The sequence below is a fragment of the Muntiacus reevesi genome, chromosome 2 (assembly GCF_963930625.1).
Source record: "Muntiacus reevesi chromosome 2, mMunRee1.1, whole genome shotgun sequence".
NCBI lineage: Eukaryota > Metazoa > Chordata > Mammalia > Artiodactyla > Cervidae > Muntiacus > Muntiacus reevesi.
Genome location: NC_089250.1, coordinates 153,049,687 through 153,070,369, shown reverse-complemented (window position 1 = coordinate 153,070,369; position 20,683 = coordinate 153,049,687). Strand labels below are relative to the sequence as shown.

The 20,683-nt window shown below is 42.7% G+C and overlaps 1 protein-coding gene across 1 annotated transcript in view; it reads right to left on the bottom strand.

Moving 5' to 3' along the window:
- The window catches only part of RBM20 (RNA binding motif protein 20), a 197,859-nt gene extending 179,474 nt beyond the window's left edge, over positions 1–18,385 (bottom strand). The window contains exon 1 of the mRNA XM_065923305.1: positions 18,198–18,385. Within this exon, the coding sequence (XP_065779377.1) occupies positions 18,198–18,385 (188 nt within the window). The remainder of the gene's footprint in view (positions 1–18,197) is intronic.
- Between the last annotated feature and the right edge of the window lie 2,298 nt (positions 18,386–20,683).

Below are 20,683 nucleotides of genomic sequence, written 5' to 3'. Positions count from 1 at the left end.
CAATGTACGTGTAATTTTGCTCAATATTGTCAAATTCCCCTCCTTAGAGGTGGTGCCGTTTTTGTGTTCCCATCATGAGGTGATAAGTCTTACATGCTTTAATATAAATTTAATATATTTAATATAAATTTAATATAAATTAAAAAAAAAACACCTCGACATCTCAGGGGACTTCCTTTAAAATCCCTTTAACCAAAGTCATCTAACTCATTCTCCACATTCTGGACAAAGGAAATTTCTTTTGAGAAAAGGGCAATGATGTGCTCAAGGAACTGCCTTTATCCCTCACCTTTCCTGAGTTTTAAATACAGTTTACACATAATTCTTTTCATGTCAGAGAAGTCAAGCACAGTATTAAATATTCAGATCGAAAATATCACAGGTTAGTTTAGGTCTTTGCAAACTACAAGTGGTTCCCTGAATTGAAAATGAAGTTCACGGAGGAGATCAGGGGGACTCCTCACTGCCTTCTCCTTTCCTGCATTTAACAAGTAAGATCTGATGTGGCTTGTGATGGTACCACACATGGACACTGGCTCCTGTCCACAGCCACACCACTGCAGAGCATCTCCCCCAGCTTCCCTTTCCCCACAGGATCCTCCCAGCATCTGAGATTAGACACTGTTACATGTGTTACCTCATTTACTCTTCACAGTAACACTATGAGGTGGATGCCCTATTGGCCCCCTTTTAAACCTGAAGAAATGAAAGAGCAGAGAAGTGAAGCTACTTATCCAGGGTCACACAGTTAGCAAGCAAACAGGGAGCCAGGATGTACACCCAGGCATTCCAACTCTAATACCTGCCTTTAACTGTTGTGCTGCGGTGCTTCCACCTTTCAGACCTTCATCATCTTTTGCCCAACCGGTGCAGGGGCCCCCCCACTACATCCCCACCTCTAGAAGCACACCCATAGACACAAACACATGTGCACACATGCACAAAACTCCACCACTTACCCTTTCTTCTCCAATACCAATCCAATCCTTCCAGAACACAGATCTCATTACACCAGACCCCTGCTTACAAATGACTACTCAGAAGAGAACATCCAAACTCCTTACCTTGAGAAACATGCTCTGTATCACCAGCATCCTGCCTTCTTACATCCACAGTGCTAGCCATTCCCAGACACTCCATCCCATTAGTTAAAAACACACTCTGATCTCCAGTCATGTGGAATTACTCTGAGGCTCCCAGGTCATCATGGTTTTTCTCCTCTCTGAAAATGCATCTTTTCTCCCACCTCCATCCAGATCCCGCCCTCCCCCATCCACCTGACAAGCCCTTAGGCTCAGATTCAGAATCAGCTCAGAATGGCTTCCTCAAACATCTGGGCTGGTCCTTCCTGGATGCCCTCTCCTCTACCCTCTTTGCCTATACAAAACCTGCTATAACATGAGTCTCATTCTCACCACTTCAACCCTCTTCTCCACCTGCACTCAGAGGTACTCATTTTATCAGGTCTTCTTTTGTTTATCCTTCTAGTATTTTTTTGCAACAAAGTATACATAAAAGTTGTATATATTATAATATATATACATATAATTTACGTGATAATATTATACATATGTTCCTATTCTCCCCTTTTCTTACACAAAAGGTAGCCAACTATACACTTTTTGCACCCTACTTTTTCTGCTTGATATATCCTTGGCATTCCTCTGTTACAGCACACAGAGATGGTCCTTGTAGTGTGAGAGGATAGAGCCACATTTATTTACTCATCGCCTGTTGCTGGACATGGAGTAGAGTATACCCCCTTATTTCAAAGGACTGAATGAGACCTAGTCCTGTTGCTCTTCATCCAACAACAGGATCCCACTGGATGCACAGCTTAGATAGTCCAATGAGACTGGCCACTGCCAGAGCCAGGCCACAATGAGAGACCAAGTTACTGATGCCAGCAAGAGCAGCTCAGGTTCTGTACCTTCTTTTATGTCCAAGAATCACACTAGAGCAGAGGCTAAAATCCTCTCAGTTCAGTTCAGTCGCTCAGTCGTGTTTGATTCTTTGCAACCCCACAGACTGCAGCACGCCAGGCTTCCCTGTTCATCACCAACTCCCAGAGCTTACTCAAACTCGTGTCCATTGAGTCGGTGATGCCATTCAGCCATCTCATCCTCTGTTGTCCCCTTCTCCTCCTGCCCTCCGTCTTTCCCAGCATCAGAGTCTTTTCAAATGAGTCAGCTCTTCGATTCAGGTGGCCAAAGGATTGGAGTTTCAGCTCCAGCATCAGTCCTTCCAATGAATATTCAGGACTGACTTCCTTTAGGATGGACTGGTTGGATCTCCTTGCAGTCCAAGGGACTCTCAAGAGTCCTTTCCAACACTACAGTTCAAAAGTATCAATTCTTCAGTGCTCAGCTTTCTTTATAGTCCAAGTTTCACATCCATACTTGACTACTGGAAAAACGATAGCTTTGACTAGACGGACCTTTGTTGACAAAGTATTGTCTCTGCTTTTTAATATGCTGTCTAGATTGGTCATAGCTTTTTTTCCAAGGAGCAGGCGTCTTTTAATTTCATGGCTGAAGTCACCATCTGCAGTGATTTTGGAGCCCCACAAAATAAAGTCTCTCACTGTTTCCATTGTTTCCCCATCTATTTGCCATGAACTGATGGGACCAGATGCCATGATCTTAGCTTTCTGAATGTTAAGTTTTAAGTCAACTTTTTCACTCTCCTCTTTCACTTTCATCAAGAGGCTCTTTAGCTCTTCTTCACTTTCTGCTATAAGTGTGGTGTCATCTCCATATGTGAGGTTATTGATATTTCTCCCGGCAATCTTGATTCCAGCTTGTGCTTCATCCAGCTCGGCATTTAGCATGATGTACTCTGCATATAAATTAAATAAGCAGGGTGACAATATACAGCCTTGACGTACTCCTTTCCTGATTTGGAACCAGTCTGTTGTTCCATGTCCAATTCTAACTGTTGTTTCTTGACCTGCATACAGATTTCTCAGGAGGCAGGTCTGGTGGTCTGGTACTCCCACCTTTTTAAGAATTTTCCACAGGTTGTTGTGATCCACACAGTCAAAGGCTTTGGCATAGTCAGTAAAGCATAAGTAGATGTTTTTCTGGAACTCTCTCGCTTTTTTGATTACCCAAAAGATGTTGGCAATTTACTCTCTGGTTCCTCTGCCTTTTGTAAATCCAGCTTGAACATCTGGAAGTTCACAATCCTCTAACATCTTGCAATTTTGCTTCAGTTTACAGAAGCACAAACCTCAGATCCAGGAGCCCACAGAGTTCACATCTTAGGTGGACTCAGAGGGGAAACAAATGGCACCATGTGTCATTGACTGAACTTGGCATTTCATCTAGTCATTCAACAAATATTTAGTGAACTGCCTCTAGGTACCAGGTATTGTTCTTAGGTGTGCACGCATGCATGCTCAGTCACTTCAGTCATGTCCGACTCTGCGTCCCTATGGACTGTAGCCTGCCAGGCTCCTCTGTCCATGGGGTCTCCACGCCAAAATACTGGAGTGGGTTTCCATGCCTTCCTCAAGGGGATTTTCCTGACTCAAGGATTGAACCCATTTCTCCTGTGTCTCCTGCATTGCAGGCAGATAAGATTCTTTACCCACTGATGGGGGTGTAAATCACTGAGTAAAGCTCGCTGGCACAGGCAGGATGCTAGGAAATAAAACAGGCAAGGAAACCATAATAAATAGGGACTTCCTTGGTGGTCCAGTGGTTAAGACTCCACACTTCCACTTTCCAAACATGGGTTTGATCCCTGGTCAGGTAACTAAGATCCTGCATGCTGTGTGGTATGGCCAAAATAATAATAAGTACAATAAGTAAATGATATAATCTGTTTGAAGATGACAAGTACTATGGAAAAGAGAGAACAAAGTAAGGGAGTTTGGACTGGAAGTTACAGGATGCAATTGAAGTACAGTGGTCAAAGTAGATCTCAGTGGGAAATTATGACAAATAAGTTATTTCGGGGGGCAGCTCCTTTTTGCAGCTGTCACGGGTCAACTGTCATTAGCACTGCCACAATTAAGCTGTCACCATCATCACAGTGTCAAGGTAACAACAAAGTATCTGAGGGTTGCAGTCATCTTGAATTGTGTTGTTCTAGAAATTGCTTGAAATAAGCAGAGTATTCATGGAGGGCTTGAAAACCATTTTTGTGACTTAGAAATTTCTTTCTTGGAAAGCTTTGAGGCAATGGGGCTTAATGAATGTCCCAAGTGGTCCCGTCCACCACTTCCCCTGTTTGAAATGAATCTCACAGAAGGAATTGAGCCTGGAAATTTCCTGTGCCTTTAAAGGCACCATCAGGCCCCCGGCTGGAGACAGCGAGACAGAAAGCTGGGTGACACTGAGGCAAGCATGTATTCAGCACGTCCTTCCTATGCCCCTGTGACACGTCGTCGGTTCTTACAACCAACCTCACATCCTGTGAGAAGCCCTCACTCTCTCAGAAGCCCCGCACCTCTGCCCACGCTGTGACTTGAAGGTGGTACCCGGCCCAGAGCTAGAGTTTCTTCCTTCCTGAGTCTGTGCCCCCACGTGCCCGGCCGCTCAGACCACCTCTCCAAGCATAAAGGCAGTGTATTCGCTTCTCTCAAGCCCTCTTAGACAGGCAACCCAAACAGAACATAAGTTGGAGAACACCACGCTTTGGTCTCCCATCGGTTCTCAGCCATGAGGCCCTTCCAAGTGGATTTTCTCATCACAAAGTCGCTGAGATTGACAGGTAGGTTGCAGGTAACATGCTCCATCTCTCACGGACTCAGCATGCTATGTGCCAGGGACCCTGCCAGACGCTGAGGACACCCGGACATGGCAGTGGCCCTGCCTGCAAGGACTCTGCCGGGCCTTTGGGGGGACCAACAAGCGGTGTGTTAGTCGCTCAGTCGGGTCTGACTCTTTGCGACCCCCTGGACTGAGCCTGCGGTAAATGCTACAGGGGAGGCCACGGGCTGTCACAGGAAACAGGCTCTCACCCCATCCATGAAGACGAAAGGAACGTTCCCGCTGAGGAGAGAGAAAGTAGTTCAGATGAAGGGAGTGGGACAGGACGGCAGCCAAGAGAGAACAGAGAGAGTTAACGGGGGCAAGGCCGGAAGGGGCTTCTAGCATCTCAATCTCGACCTACAGATGACGAGAAACTTCCCCAGGGCTTTAAGCAAGCAGATGACACGGTTAGCACTGCGCTCCTGTGGAGAAAAGAAAGATCTGAGGACAGGCCCCACTGGGAGGCCTGGGGCAGAGGTGGTGGGCACAGAGCGTGGGAAGGGGTTCCAAAGGAAGAAGGAGGCAGTGCAAACGAGCGGGTCAGAGGGCCTGGCTCTGAGCCTTTACTTAATCCCTACCTACTTCACAGGGTTGTTGGAGGATTAAATGGGATAACCTAGGAGGAAAAACAGTGCCTTGTGAACCATCCAGCATGGCAGGACACCAGTGCTGTCCAATCCCCCCGCACTGTCGCATCTGGAGACCCTTCACCGCTGGGAGACTTAAATTTACCCTCACAGGCATGAATGTTTTCTCTGCTCACTGAACTTCTCTCATAGCTGAGTGGCCTCTGGTAAATCCGGTCTTCTTTCTGGACCTGGCTTCCTTTTCTACAAAGCAAGAGAACTGAATCAGATGACCTCCAGGGAGCCTTTCAGCTTTAAGTTTTGCATCCTTATTCGCCTTGTAGCCCTGTTTCCAGGGTAATTAGTCAAATGAAAACTTATTGACAGAAGAATCATCAACAGAAGGAAAAGAAACAAGCTAATGAGTGACTGACACTGAAAACTAAGGTGATAAAGTGTGTGCTCTTTAAAAGCCTTGAAGGATCGTATCAATAAGTTCCATTCAAAGACGCAGTCATAAAAATTCAAAGGAATTTTCATCTTCCCCAAATTGATTCTTATTTATAACATCTGTGCTCCCAAAAGGTTGAATTATCATTGGCTTAGATATTTACCTAAGAAAACTAAAGACATGTCCACATTAAAACTTGCAAAGGAATATTCATACAACTTTATTGTAATAGCCAAAACATTGGAAATAATGTAAATATTCATCAATAGGCTAAGTAGATAAACAACGTATGACATATCCATAAAACAGAAAATCCCTCAGCAATGAAAAGGACCAAACTTTTGATATGTGCAAAAGAACAGATAAAATTTAAAACTGTAAGCTGAAAGAAAACTCACAGAATGAGAGAAAATACTTGTAAATCATATACCTGATAAGGGTCTTATATGTTTCATAATTTCACACGAAAAAATAAACAACTCAATTTAAAAAGAGACAAAGGACTTTTCTCTGAAAAAGATAAACACAACAAACACATGAAAAGATGCTCAGCATTATTGGTCTTTAGGGAATGCAAATCAAAACCACCATGGGATACCACTTCACACTCACTAGGATGGCCATAATCTTTTTTTTAAAAAATGGAAAATAGCAAGTGTTGGCAAAGTTGGAAAGAAACTGTAACGCTCATTCATTACTGGTGGGAATGTAAAACGGTTCAGTCACTTGGAAAACACTTTGGAAGTTCCTCAATCAATTAAACACAGAATTACCTTATGACTCAGCAATTCCACGTCAAGATACATACCCAAAAGGATTGGAAACAGATGTTCAGGCCAAAACTTGAACACAAAATTCATAGCAGCATGATTCACAATAGTCAAAAGGTAGAAACAGCCCAAATCCATCAACTGATGAATGGAAAAACAAATCCATACAATGGAATTTTACTCAGCAATAAAAAGGAATGACGTACTGATACATGTTACAATATGGATGACTCTTGAAAATATTACACTAAGTGGAAGAAAGCTGATATAAAAGGCCACATATTATTTGATTCCATTTATATGAACTGTCCAGAATAGACAAGTACATAGGTATAGAAAAAACAGATTAGTGATTGCCAGAGGCCTGGGAGAGGAGGGAATAACCACTTAATGAGGACAGGCTTTCCTTTCGGGGTGATGCAGATGTTCTGGAACCAAATGGTAGAAACTGTTAAGCAACATTGTGAATATACTTAAAACTACCAAATTACACTTGAAAATCGTTAAAATGGTTAATGTACATGTATATTATCACAGTTTTGAAAAATATTATTTCCCCCAAAATCATTATGTGAGTGAAAGAGCCAGGTAACAAAAAGAGTGCATACTATGATTTCATTTGTATAAAATTCTAAAAAGTGCAGACTCACCTATAATCCTAGATCACTAGTAGCCTGAGAGGAAGGGGGTTAAGGAAAAGAGAGAAGGATAAAGTATAAAAGGCATGAAGAAACTCTTGGGGGTGATACAAATGTTTACTATCTTTATTCTCTGATGGATGCTTTAAACATGTACAGCTTAGAGAACTTCAATTACACTTCTGCAAAACTGAGAAAAGACCAACAAATGTTTTAAAAATTATCCTTGGACCTCTTAAATTCTTACACTTACTAAATTTCTATTTGAAATACACGGGAGAACTCACTGTTTAAAGAATCTTTGCTATAAACCCTTTTGAAGGTCAAAAGCAAACAATCTTTCCCTGATTTATTGGACCTATTAAGTGTGCTTTTTCCATTCAATAGTTTCTTAAAGCAAAAGAACACCTGTAACAGTGTCTGCTAAAACTTCAAGAGTATGTCTGGTGGAGACTAAGCGAGCTTGATGTGGCCATGTTTCAAGTCAGAAATTCTCTTTGCTATTAATAGGAGCCTAGGACACTTTAATCATTGCTGAATCCTGGTTTTTTGAATTGGTTCAAAAATGGTCAGGTAGAACTTGGCAGAGGCTCACTCTGCAAATCAAAAGATCCTATCTGTTATTAGTTGAGCACATGCTGAGAGGATTATAAGTGTTTATGTACTCTCCATGAGCATCCAGTTCAGATCTTGCCTAACATGCATAACAACAGAATAAGACAGTGAATCAAATGCCAGAGTCAGATTTGGTCCTGGAATTTAAATTGGGATATGGATTTCACTTTAAACCAAAAGTAATACTTAAAGCTACCAGAAACGGAAAAAGGGGTTTCTAATCGGACTGCTTAGTTCGTCTCAAATTAAATTTGGCAGAGTTTCAAATTTATTTCAGTAATCTTTCCATAATAATATTTTTTTGTAAATAATAGGTTTTTTAATAGATTATTTTGAGGATGCAGATATTTACATACAGATGACATGATCACTTGAATTTATATAACATTCTCCCATCCCAGCCCCATACCACCAGTTCTTTCATAAATGCTATTTTCCTTAGCTTTGTTGAGTCCTTTGAAGTTTGTGACTTGATTTCTTCATCTGTAAAGTGGGGTGAATAAGGGCGTTACCTTCACAGGATTATTGTTGGATTAAAAGATTAAATGGATTAAACATACATAAAGTGCTGAGACCATTGGCTGACTCACAGGAATCATGCAATGAATGTTCAATGTTATCCACGTAATTATTACTATTCCCTTTTACAGATGGGAACACTGAGGCTCAGCGCTAGTGGTGGGAAAGCTGAATCCAGAACACAGAGCATGCTTGCTCCTGATTCTTCTCACTATTCCACACCACTTTCCCCACCCATACATATTTTGTGCATGAAAATAAGAGTACCAATTGAGAAGAGGCAAAAATAGTTGTGTAACTTAAATCTAAAAAGCATGAACAAACTGGTAGTCACAGACCAGCTCCAAGACTCATCCAGTTTAGGCCCCAGGGCAAGTCATCAGTCATTTTTAAAGTCAACTTCATACGGTGATTTTGAAAAAGGAGATTAAAGGTATCTGCAAAGAGTCAACCGAGCTTTGAGGATGCCCCCCAAATTGCGCCAGCTAACAAAAATGACATTATCGCCTACTCATTGCTTCAACATTAAAAGGGGTTTATATTCACTTTGTATGGACATTAAAAAGTACTGCAGCTCAGGACAGAATGTTTCCAGAGATGGAAAGCGTCAGGCCCAACAATTAAGTTCTTATCAGGTCAAGACTAGAAAAATACAGAGGCTCCAGATAACAATGCAAACATATTTGCAAGGTTGTCTGATTTAATCTGCTTATCCAAATTAACCCATTCTAAAGTGATAGTTAAGCTTCCAGTTCCAGGAATTTCATTGAGAAGGGGTTTGTTTGTTTGTTTGTTTGTTTGTGTAAGGTGGTCAAGTTAAAAGATAAAACCACTAGATGAGAGTTTGTTGGGAAACAGGGTATTCAGAGGGTCTCACTTCCAAAGACAACTTACTAATCATAGATAGATTAGATAGAGAGATCTGGTGGTAACCAAGGGATCAAACTTCGTGGAACATACATCACCTGTTGAATGCATATCCTTGCCAAAATGCTTAACCTGAATCTGGCCATGAGGAAACAACAAATACATCCTGATCGTGGTTCCTTCTTATTTTCTCACCCATTTATTTTTCTAAATATTTGACTCTACCCCACCGCATATGGAACCTTAATTCCCCAACCAGGGCTTGAACCCCTGCCCCCTGCACTGGAAGGCGGAGTCTTCACCACTGGACTGCCAGGGAAGTCCCCAGATCATGGTTCACTCTATAGTGGGGAATCTTTGGTCACAAAGAGCAGAAAAGAGCAGGTACACTTGCTAAATTAAAAGAGATACCATAAACAATGCACTTGAATCTGAACCAGAGGGGTTTAAGAATTGCAATATGAGACATTTTTCTGAAAATTTCATTTCATTTCACAAATGTCTTACAACTGGAAAAAGTTAAAAATCAAGTGTTTTATTGGAAACATCATTTAAGTAAGACTAACCATCTTAGATATGACAACAGAATCATGGCTATGCAATTTACCTTCAGATGCTCAAGAAAAATACGTGACACTGCTTCTCTTTGGAAGTATGGAACAGAGTGTGAGATGCCCTAGAGAGACCCGGTCTACCCCCACATGTAGAGAGATCTCTGTGGGAAGTACTGAGCCCACATTCTAAAGCCCACAAGCCACAACTACTGAGCCCTCCTGCTGTAGCTACTGAAGTCGGCGTGCCTAGAGCCTGGCACAAGAAATGCCAGCGCATTGAGAAGCCCTAGCACAGCAAGAGTTACCTCTGCTTGCCACAACTAGAGATAGCCCCGGCAAAGCAATGAAGAGCCAGTGCAGCCACAAATAAATAAATAATTTTTAAAAAAAGAAAACCGAAAGATCTTTGTGGGGGGAGATGGGAGGAGATAACACACCCAGAGATAATTTTCAAAATTCTCTTTCAGAGGTCGAGTAGACTAGAGCTGGCAGATAAAAAGGCCAGTCTATGAATGTTCTCCACCTCCTTCTCCCTCATTTCCAGGCAGGAAAAAAGGGCAAATAGCAGAAAACGCAACAGACAGAAATACGAGGATTCTTATCCTAGCCTGGCCACCACTTGCTCTATGACTTCAAACAATTCTCTTGGCTTCTCTGATGCTCACTTGCCTTACCTAGAAAAACAGGGGGGCTGGGCTAAAGCAGCTCTCAGATGCCTTCCAGGTCTAAAATTTAAGATGCTAATGGCTCATTCAGTCTTAAAGACAACATGCAATGCCAGTGTGAAAAGTCTATTCCTATTTTTTTTAATGGAAATAAGTTTTTCCTCTCTGATTAGAAAATTAACACATGCTCATTGGAAAAAAAAAAAGGGAAAAAAGAAAGACAAACCACTATAATTGCACCACCTAGAGTTAGGACCACTGTTAATATCTTTTATTTGTTCTTTAGATGGTTTTTCAGGCTTGAGGAACCAGCACATGCTCATAAAGTTTTTTTTAAAAAACACAAGATCCCAATATATGTGCTGTTTGTAATTCTTTTAGTTAACAATATTATATGGTTTACAATCCATATTAACAAATATAGAATAATGGCATCATTCTAATGGATGAATGGTACATACTATTACACAAGCACATGATTTATTTTCTCAATGAGAAACATCTGGGTGGTTTCTAATATTTTGTCCTTCTAGCCAATGCTGCAATAAATATCCTCAGGTTCATCCTCATTATGTAAATAACAAAGTATCTAAATCAAGCTTTAATCACACTACCCCTCTCCCTTTTCATACAGAAAGTTAAAAAAAAAAATCTCTTTTCAAGTATTAAATAAGCTCTCCCATAACTCCAGACTACAGTGACCCTGCCAGCCCAGGAGGACACCATGCCCTGAGGAGACCTGGGCTTTAGAATGCTCTGGAAACAATGTTTGATCTCTTTCATTCAAGGAGGCACGCAGAAACCCGAGGCCCACCTTCTGGATAACTGTGATCTCTTTGCAAAGTGTTTGCCTGCGCTGAGTTCTGGGCGAGTCTGCGGCCCACGCTGCGGCGAATGAGTGCACCAGGCAACATCAAGTCCTAGTCTAGGCAGCCGGCGGGCTCCTCCAAACGTCTGTCGGCCCATGCTTATGTTTTCTGCCTTTAAAAATAATAACGGCGCCGAACACACTCCCACCTGCTTGTATTCAATACAAACTAATTTAGACGCATGAAAATTACTAGAACAGTACTCTTTCTACAGACTCAAGCATTGACTTTAACATTCCAAAAGAATGAACATTCCAAAGTTTTTGTTTTTATTTTTTAAAAGTTGGTAATAATTAGGAAACAGTATGAAATGCCCTCCTTTTCACTGACATTAGTATCTACCTTTCTGTTTTAAAATTATGTCATTGATCCAAATATATTTTGCAAGTGCTGAAGAAAACTTTTAATTCTCTTTTTGTGGTTACTGTTGTTTCCATGAGTAATCAGTCTCACAAACATGTACCTGAGCCCTTGATTAAAATGTAACTGATTCTCCATCAGATGTGGAGGCAAGGAGAGGCATCCTACAGTGATAACTATTCAGCAATATTCCTGGGGATTCACATAATTTTATTCTTGGAAAGAACTGACATTGATCATTTCCAACCCCTGGAGAAGCAGGATTAGGAAGATTAATTGATGTGTCCAGGTTACCCGCTCCCAATCCAGGGTTTCTTTTTCCTCTCTGACCCTCTTTGTCAGAAACCCATCTATTAATTTAAAACAAAGATACTCACTTTACATTTGACAACACCAGAAAGATCCTACCTGTCATTCAATTCAGTAATGAATTCAAAATAGAGCCAAAGAAGTAACTTTGTGAAATGAATAGATCTTTAAAATATATAGTACCTTGTCTACTCCTTCAGCATCATGGCACTGGAGGTCAGGCTTAAGGGTGGGTCTAATAAGAACCAAAAACACATCTGGAAGAGTCTGTAGACAAGCTGCACAAATGAAAACTATTTCAGATGTTTATACAGCCGTGAATGGAGGTTTCCAGGTTCAGATCAGAGTGAATCAGTTCTCAACTGAGCACTGGTGGCCATTACTGTGATCCAGAGAAAGCAGGTGCAAGAAAGAGCAGCAAAGAGCTCTGGTGCATCCTTGAAGCAAATACCCACATTAAAGAAGGGAAAAGTGGCGTGAAAACTATCTTCATGGGGTGACAACCACCCCCAAATGCAGGCATGACCTCCAGCCTTTTGCTTTCAAACACATGGAAAGATTTATTTGACAAACTGAACCACAAGTTATTTACACATCCTCATACAACTTGCTTCACAGCTCTTGTTTTGCTCATAAAGTACATTCACATCAATATGGACCATCCCCCTGACAGAGCTGCTGTCAGCAAGCTGGAAAAGTTTCCTTGTAAACTATCAGGGGACTTATTTATCTTGTAAAATCTAGCAGGAGTTGTAGGAGAAGAGAGGCTCAATTAACTTGTCTGTAACTTCTGCCACTGTAAAGACTTTATCCTATTAGATGGATATATGCCTTAAATCCAAAATACCCCCAACTTGCTGCCTTGAAAATGTCGAAGACTGAAACCTTAGTTGGGTGGAATTAACAGTGACCACCCATTGTGCCAGGCAAAATATCAGCCCACCGCCAATATCCCCTTGATGGTTGTTGGAAGCCAAATTCACATTCCTGATTAAAAATGTGCCTACTTAATTAAAGTCAGGATTTCCCAGTCTTCTCACTGGTGGGAAGAAGCAACATGAAGCTTCCAGAACACACACATCAGCAAGATGTCAGGTTCATTAACCAGAAAGCGAATTGCCATGTGCTCCTTTCTACAAGCCGCTAATTACCATCTTTTGCCCCGATTCTGGAATACGGATCACTTTACTTTCTGCAAAACTTTTTCAATGCACTATTCTAAACACAGCCATCAGTCAGTCACACCAGCTGTGGATCCACAGCGACTTTCCTTGTTAAAATACACAAAATCGTATCGGCTACACCATCCCAAACAAGATAATTACTGTGTCAGGAAATAAAAATCAGATTAAGTGGAATTTTGTGGCACAGGACACCCTTTCAAGCTTTTGCCTGACAGAGGGACCAAGGAGGATGAATTTGCCTTGAGTTTTAATTCCACTGTCTCAAACTTCTTCCATTCTAATTTTTCAAGTTTAGTTCGATCTGTTTTAATTCTATCTCTTGGTCAGATCTCAGTTCCTAACATTTTGTAGATTCTTGTTTATCAGAGATGTGAACTGAGCTATACTGGTGTGTTCATTTGAGGATTAGCTGTTGTGGTCAGGGAAGAAATATTTGTTCAACTGGAGTCAAGAACCTACAGCCACAAGAAAAATAAATCAGAGAGAGAGAAACTGGATAATGGGGGATCATTTCACTGTGAGTCGATCCTGGTGGGGTTTTTTCCCTTCTGGTGACTTTATGCATAGGCAAAAATAACTTAACAGATCAAAGTCCACATTCCAACTGATAGACATGGGTTTTTTTAATTATTAATTTAATGAACTGCTAAAGCAGTAGCAAGAGAATAAGTGGACAGAAGAATAAAATGGGTGATAAAATTTGTCTTCTTTTTCTTCCTCTGCAGCACTGGCATTAGAAAAGCTCTGTGTACACCATATGTACAGTCATTTACTGTGACTAATGGGAATAATGTACTACATTTCATAAAACTGATCTCTGGCAATTTGAGAAAACACTCGTAACCCGGATGGCTACACTTACTATCTAAAAGTACTTATCACAACAAACCCTCAAGCAAAATTTCTTTTTTAAAAAAACAACCTTAATAAGCTTTCTAGTGAAGCAAAGAAACTTTTCAGAATGTCAAGAACCCTCCCTGTTTTGGGTAAATGCTTAATCCTCTCAGATGTTTTCTCCTGCTGAATGCTTGTCTTATGTGCAGTTTAAGATGGTGTTTAAAATTTTCAAAATTCCTTCTACAAGTGTATCCCTGTTTCCTCTAAAAATGGACTCAAACTGATGTTAGAAAGTGGCACAGATGTTAGAAATTCCAATCTCTTTCCAGAACAGGACCAAGTATGAGTTGAGATAATGTCCCTTTTTGGCAAACTCTTCTTTTCTCTCAGATTCTGGAAGTAATTGTCAACATGCCCATTAAAGTGAGTGGACATCACACACAACTTGCCTAAGTGTCACCCTACCAGTTACATGGAGATCCTTCCAAATGCAAGACATCTGTAAAATTATCTGCAATCAGAGTGACTACTCGTAATATTCCCTAGGCTGATCCAGGGAGCACTGTGCACTGAACACGCAGCCAGCCAGTGTCTTAGTTCCAGGCAGAAGACTGCAAAAGCAATCAAAACTGGATTTATATCTTCATAAATCACAACACACACAGGTGACACTATCAAATGCTAAATCAAAACTTTTTCCATTTTCATAATTGATTTTTATTCACTTCATACCAAAGTAATCCGGAAAGGAAAAAAATAAGTCATCAATGTACAAATTAAAGATGCATCCTGACATCAAGCATTAGCCAGGAGTATTTCACTGCAAACCAAATAATTTAGGAAAATCACCTGCGTGCTCATCTCATAGATGTGTGTGCTTGCTTGGTTAATTTTCACTATGCTTAGTATCACATTTTCTAACTGCATCTGACAACCGACTTCCACACTGCACACAGAACCAATGACTCTGCTTTCATTCTGAAGAGTTTTAAAACTTACAACATAAAATTGAAATTTCTGATATTCATCAGGATTAATAAATAATTTCTTATAAATTAAGAATTAGGTTTGGTTATAAAGCACAAAATTAAAAAATAAAATACTTTTGAAAATAAAATATTTGAATATTTGAGGAGATAAATCCTTGTAAAACATTCACTGACACATATCAATGTTATTCTATTTCTGTTCATAGGAAGATAATATATATTTTTTTAAGCTCTCAAATTATTCTGATTTCCTAAACTTATTCCAAATCTCTTAAGGTGTTATTTATAATTCCTTTGCCCAAATGGCTTACATAATGCTTCAGATTTTATTCAGTAATATCTCCACATTGACCAGCTTAGAGAATGCACGTTTAAAACACATATAAGACATTAGTTATATGTGTCTAAACATGGCTGATAATCTTCATAGGTAATGCAAATACTAGCCTAGAGTCAGGGGTTAACAAGGGTAGAGAGGTCATGCGCCATGCTTGACTGAAGCTAACAATACAACAGTGAGAAAACTAAATACACCTGAACAGGACAAAAGAACTCCACAGTAGTTAACTTTTGATGCAGTCTTCATAAATACAGAAACTAGATTCCATAAAATAAACCCCAAAGTCAATCACATTATTCATTGTCACACCTCATTCTCTTAAGACCAGATGTAACATAGGTGAATAGAATTCAGTATGTATTATGATCATGACTGTTACTTTACCAAAATCATTCATGTCATCCAAAATGAAAATGTTATTAAAGAAGATCAATAAACACAGACTTTAAGTGAAAAAATTATTGTAATCCTTAAACGCTAGGCAACATGAAGATTGGTATCTTCATCATTTTGAAAGCAATCAAAACTCCTCTTACAAATTACATAATAACCTCATTTAAATAACTAGAAAAAATACAAGTTTCCCCAATACAGCGCATTTAACATGCTTCCACTAGAGAATTACACCCAAAGCTCTAGCTTCCCCAAATTCTCAAATCAAGAGGTGGACAACTTTTTTTGCCGCTGAGAGCAATCTCTCCCCGCCACATTTTCTCAAAGATGGCTGATGCAAACAGCACCTTATAACTACATAAAAATGGTTGCTCAGATTAAATTATGCAAACGCAGTTTCAAAATAACCTGCTCAAGTTTCAGCGCATTAAAGATGGACCTGCAAAGCATTTGTCATGTTATGCCTGCTTCCAGCAGAATCACAGTAGGTAATCAGGGGAGCACAAAACCCAAGTCATCCTTATAAAAAGAAAGACTGAAATATAAGCGCACAAACGTCAAATCCCATGCGCACATTCACCAGCCTTGGACTTGGCGCCTGAAGACTGATCTGTCATCAACGCAAAACAAGGAAGAGCCATGAGGCAGTCCTTGAGGTCTCCATCTGGGAACTACTAGCAGAAGGGGCCATATTTGAACAGCTCAGGCTCATCAATTAAAGTAAAATACTCCAGGGGTGGAATTTTCAAAATGGGGGTGAATTTACAAGGTTAATTTTTTATTACATGAGGTAACTGAAATATACTTGAAATGATTCATCTCCCACAAAAACAGCCTTTATTTTCAACCGGGCAATGTTTCATAGTCAGACATCCATCTCCAAAGATTTTACTGTGAACATAAAATTCTTGGCTTTTTCCTAATTAAAAGTAAGTGACTGGAAAATGTAGGGTGATTACCATACCAAAACAAGTTCAGTAAACTTACTGTGCAGCCTAATTTCAAGCTACGAGACACTGGTAAGAAGCACATTAGATGTTTCCCAATTAATAATCAGTCAATAGAGTTTTTTCCTCTTTTACTAAATAAACTTTAGGTATTAAACATCTCTTCTGTGTTACTTTATATTTATATTAAGGACTAAAGAGAAATTTTAAGTAATGATGTACTTAAACTGTCCATCATACTTAGTAAATCTTAGCTGAAATAACTTGCAAAACAATGGGAACAGAATAATAATATAAAATATTTTCATTTTCAAATAATTAGCTAGTTGTAGGTAGTTGAAAAGTTTTATAAAATCAAACTAAAGCCAAAAGTTGTCATAAATGGAGCTTTTAATATTCTACCAGTCAAAAAAAGGGGGGGGGAACCATTTTGTTCTGCAACACGATACCAACGTTCCTTGATGTCAAACATAAATTTTCACTATTCTTTCATGACATGTTAGCCTTAAAAACAATATTTACTTCCATTTATGTCCCATCACTGGTTATTTCTCTTATTACATTTTAATACGTTTCATAACTCAAAGCATCAACACAGCAGCGCTGGAAAACCTCCGCTTTGTTCCATAGGACTGATTTTGCTGTACTTGTGTTTATTTCTCTTACTTTCTCCAGTTTCGCCAAAGCACTCATCGTCCAGGCTTTCCAGCACTTCTTACCCTAGTTTCGAGAACTTCACTACAGGATGAGGGAAACTTTTAGGAGAATAAAGATCTTTTCAACAAACCAACATTCTAGGCCTTAAACTGTCCAACAAAATCTCGAAAGAAGGAACGGAACCTCACCCTTTTATTTTTATCTCCCCCTAGATGGGTTGAATAGGGCTTCTGAGATCACACTGGCCATGCCCAACCTACTCACGCATTGGGACGTCCGGCCCGGAATATTCGCGACCCAAGCGGCACTGATCACCGGAACCACGAGATGGTAACATTAATGGAAAACGGTTCCGCTGCTAAGAACTCTTCGCAAGGGCCTTCTTGGAAAGTGTAAACACTTCTGGCGGGGCAAAGCAAACGATGTTGTCCACAAACCCTCGGTACTCTTTGCACCCAGTATCACTGATGGACTTCAGGGTCACCATTTAAGGTGGTTTCTTCGGGCGGGCGTCTTACTGACGCGCCCTCCCGCACGCGCGCGCACACACTCGCGCGCGACTCTCCATACGTTCCAGCGGCCTCCTGGGGCTGGAAAGATGAAATATCGTCTCTGGGCCATTTCCCCCTGAATTGAGCTAATTGAGTTCAAAATATCCAGTAGAGAAAAGAAAGGGGATGAGAAAGAACAAAATTATTTTCCCCAAATAGCTTGGCTTTCCTCTGCCCAAGCTGACGAACAGCCGGAATGACACCAACCCTGCCGAGAGGGAGGGCGAGAAAACTTCAAACGCGAGGCGGCCGAGCGAAGTTTAGCCGGGTGGGGAGAGAGGACGCCACAGAAGGGGACGCCCGGGGCGTGTCCCCCAAGCGCACCCAGGTCCCCGCTCCCCCTTCCCTCCTCTTACTTTTGGATGATCTGGGGCAGGCTGGCTTGGGGCGGAGGCGGCGGCGGCGGCGGCGGCGGCGGCTGCATCCCTCGCGGGCCTGGGGGCGCCGGGGGCGCCGGGGCGCCGGGCACGCTGCGGGCATCTCTGTCCGGTTGCTCGGGGCCGCTGGGCTCGGCGTCCTGGCTCATGGCTGCGGCCAGCACCATGTGAGGCGAGACCGGCCCGGGCTCGCGGCGGGAGAGCGCGCGCGAGGGGCGGCCCGGGGCACGGGCGCTCACTGGCCGGGGTCCCCGCACCCAGTCCCCTTGTCCTTCCCGGTAGCGCGGGGAGGAGACGCGATGGGCGGGGAGGAGGCAGTCCCGGCGGCGCCGCCTCCGCCTCCTCCCGCGGGTCCCGCTAGCCCGGCCGGGCCACTCAGAGGTGGGGGCCAGGGGGCGTCTCCCAGCCAGCGGGAGACACTCGGCGCCCGGGTGGTCTGGGGAGCTCTGCCCGCAGCTCCTGGGCGCTGCGTTCTCCACCCGCCACCCGCGCGCCCTCAGGGTCCCCGGGTCGGCGCTCGGCAGCGCAGCTCCACCGCGTAAGGCGGCGAGACACACGGCAGCGCGCCGCCGGACGCCGAGCTCTCGCCTCTCCCGCTAGCCGGCGGCCTCCGGACTGTCCCCGGGGACGGCGCGTGCGGCGTCGCGCGCTCCTGCCAAGCGGGGCGGACCGAGGGCGACCCGGGCGTCTGCGCGCATCGCCAGCGCGAGGTGCGCGGGCCTTGGCACCATCCCGCGGCTGGTGCCCAGCCAGCGCCACTCGTGGCTGAGGGGCCAGAACCCGCGAGGGGGAAAGTCCAGAACTCCCTCAGGTCGGTGGGACTGGTAACCCTAGGTCTAAGATGACCGGACCCGTGGGGTCTCCAAACTGGCAATCCCCAGACGCAGACGGTGGCGCCGCCGTGATTTCTCTTCATTTATTTCCCCAGTTTTCTGAAAGACCTGTCGCTGTCCCGCGAGCGCAAAGACAAAATCACGTGTATGTTTTATTCTTCTTTATTGGCCAAATCTCAGTAGGAATCTCAGTAAAGGATGAAGAGGAGTTCGCTACCATCGCACTCCCCAGGATTACCGCCTCCGAAGCTCTGCTGGTTGCGCGGGAGCCGCAGTGCGCCAGCTCACCTGCACACAGCGGCTCACGGCTGTGGACGCGGGCGTCGCGCTCAGCAGTCACCCCACGAGGTGCAGTGTAATGTCCTAGAGCACCGGCAGAGATCTGGGAGGCACCTGGTACCGCGGAAACGTCCAGAAGCTGGGCAAAGACCTCGGGGTCTGGTTACCCTGGAGATCCTTACCGTCTGTCGGACACACGACTTTCTAAATCCTGACACGGGCAGCCCCGAGAAACAAGGAAAGGCGTCCCTTGGGTGCCCTGGAAGCCAAAGCGTACGCCAGGGTGCCCCCGGGCCTGGAACGAAGCTTCCCGGGGGTCTCAAGCCAACCCATCCTCCTCCCGCAGTTACATGGAGGAGAATTCTGAAGATGAATCCTCCGGGGACCAACAACTATTGAATCCCCTGAAAGATGATTTCTTCTCTCCCTAGACTGTGAGTTTCTGTCAACTTTCCTGCCAGTTTCACGAAGTTTAGCCTCCCTTTTGCTGTCATCCTACCTAGATCCTCCCCCACCCTCACTCTCTCCTGTACACACAGTGTCCTTTCCACTCCCTGGCTTCCTTCTTCTCTCTCTCTCTCCCTCCTTCCCCTTACAGATAAAATGATAGACCCAGTGCCTTGTATTCATAAGAGTAATCACAGTTCGCAAATTTGAATCTCACCAGAAAACCCAGGTAAAGAGGAGCCAATTGTTTATTCCTTGCGCAAACGAGGCGAGTCAGGGTGATTTATTTGTTCATCTATATATGGCTAGTAAAAAGCTATCCCAGAGTCCTTTTGGGCTCTAGGAGTGGTTAGTTCATCATTTTCAGTTTCTATCACTAAAGTACTGACTATGGTTTTCATAAAACTCTACCTTCCACTGCCCCCCTTCCCTTGGTTGAGGGAAATGATATGAAATTAACATTGCAACTCTCCCAGAAAGGAAAACTTCCCATATGCTTATATTAAAATATCCCTCTGAGAATCCCCCAAAACCTTTGTGAAAGACAGCTTTGTAGTCAGAAAAAGACAGATCACTTTTTACCAGAGAGGTTGAGTGACTCAGTCTCTTTGAGTGTCAGTTACCAAATTTGTAAACTGGCAGTGATGAGACCCTGACTGGCAGAGTCACTGTTAGGATTAGAGATAATGTATCCTGCATAATTGATGCATAATTGGTACAAGAGATATCCAGTTTGGCAGCTATCACAAAAGTGACTCCTTATCTTCCAACCTTACAACCGAGTAGAACAGTAGATCTCAAACGCTAGGAAGCTGAGTGCTTGGAAGTCATAATATTGATATAACTTAATCCATCCTCATAACATTTTTCCTGACAGAAACATAAAGGAAGGAAAGGAGGGAGGGA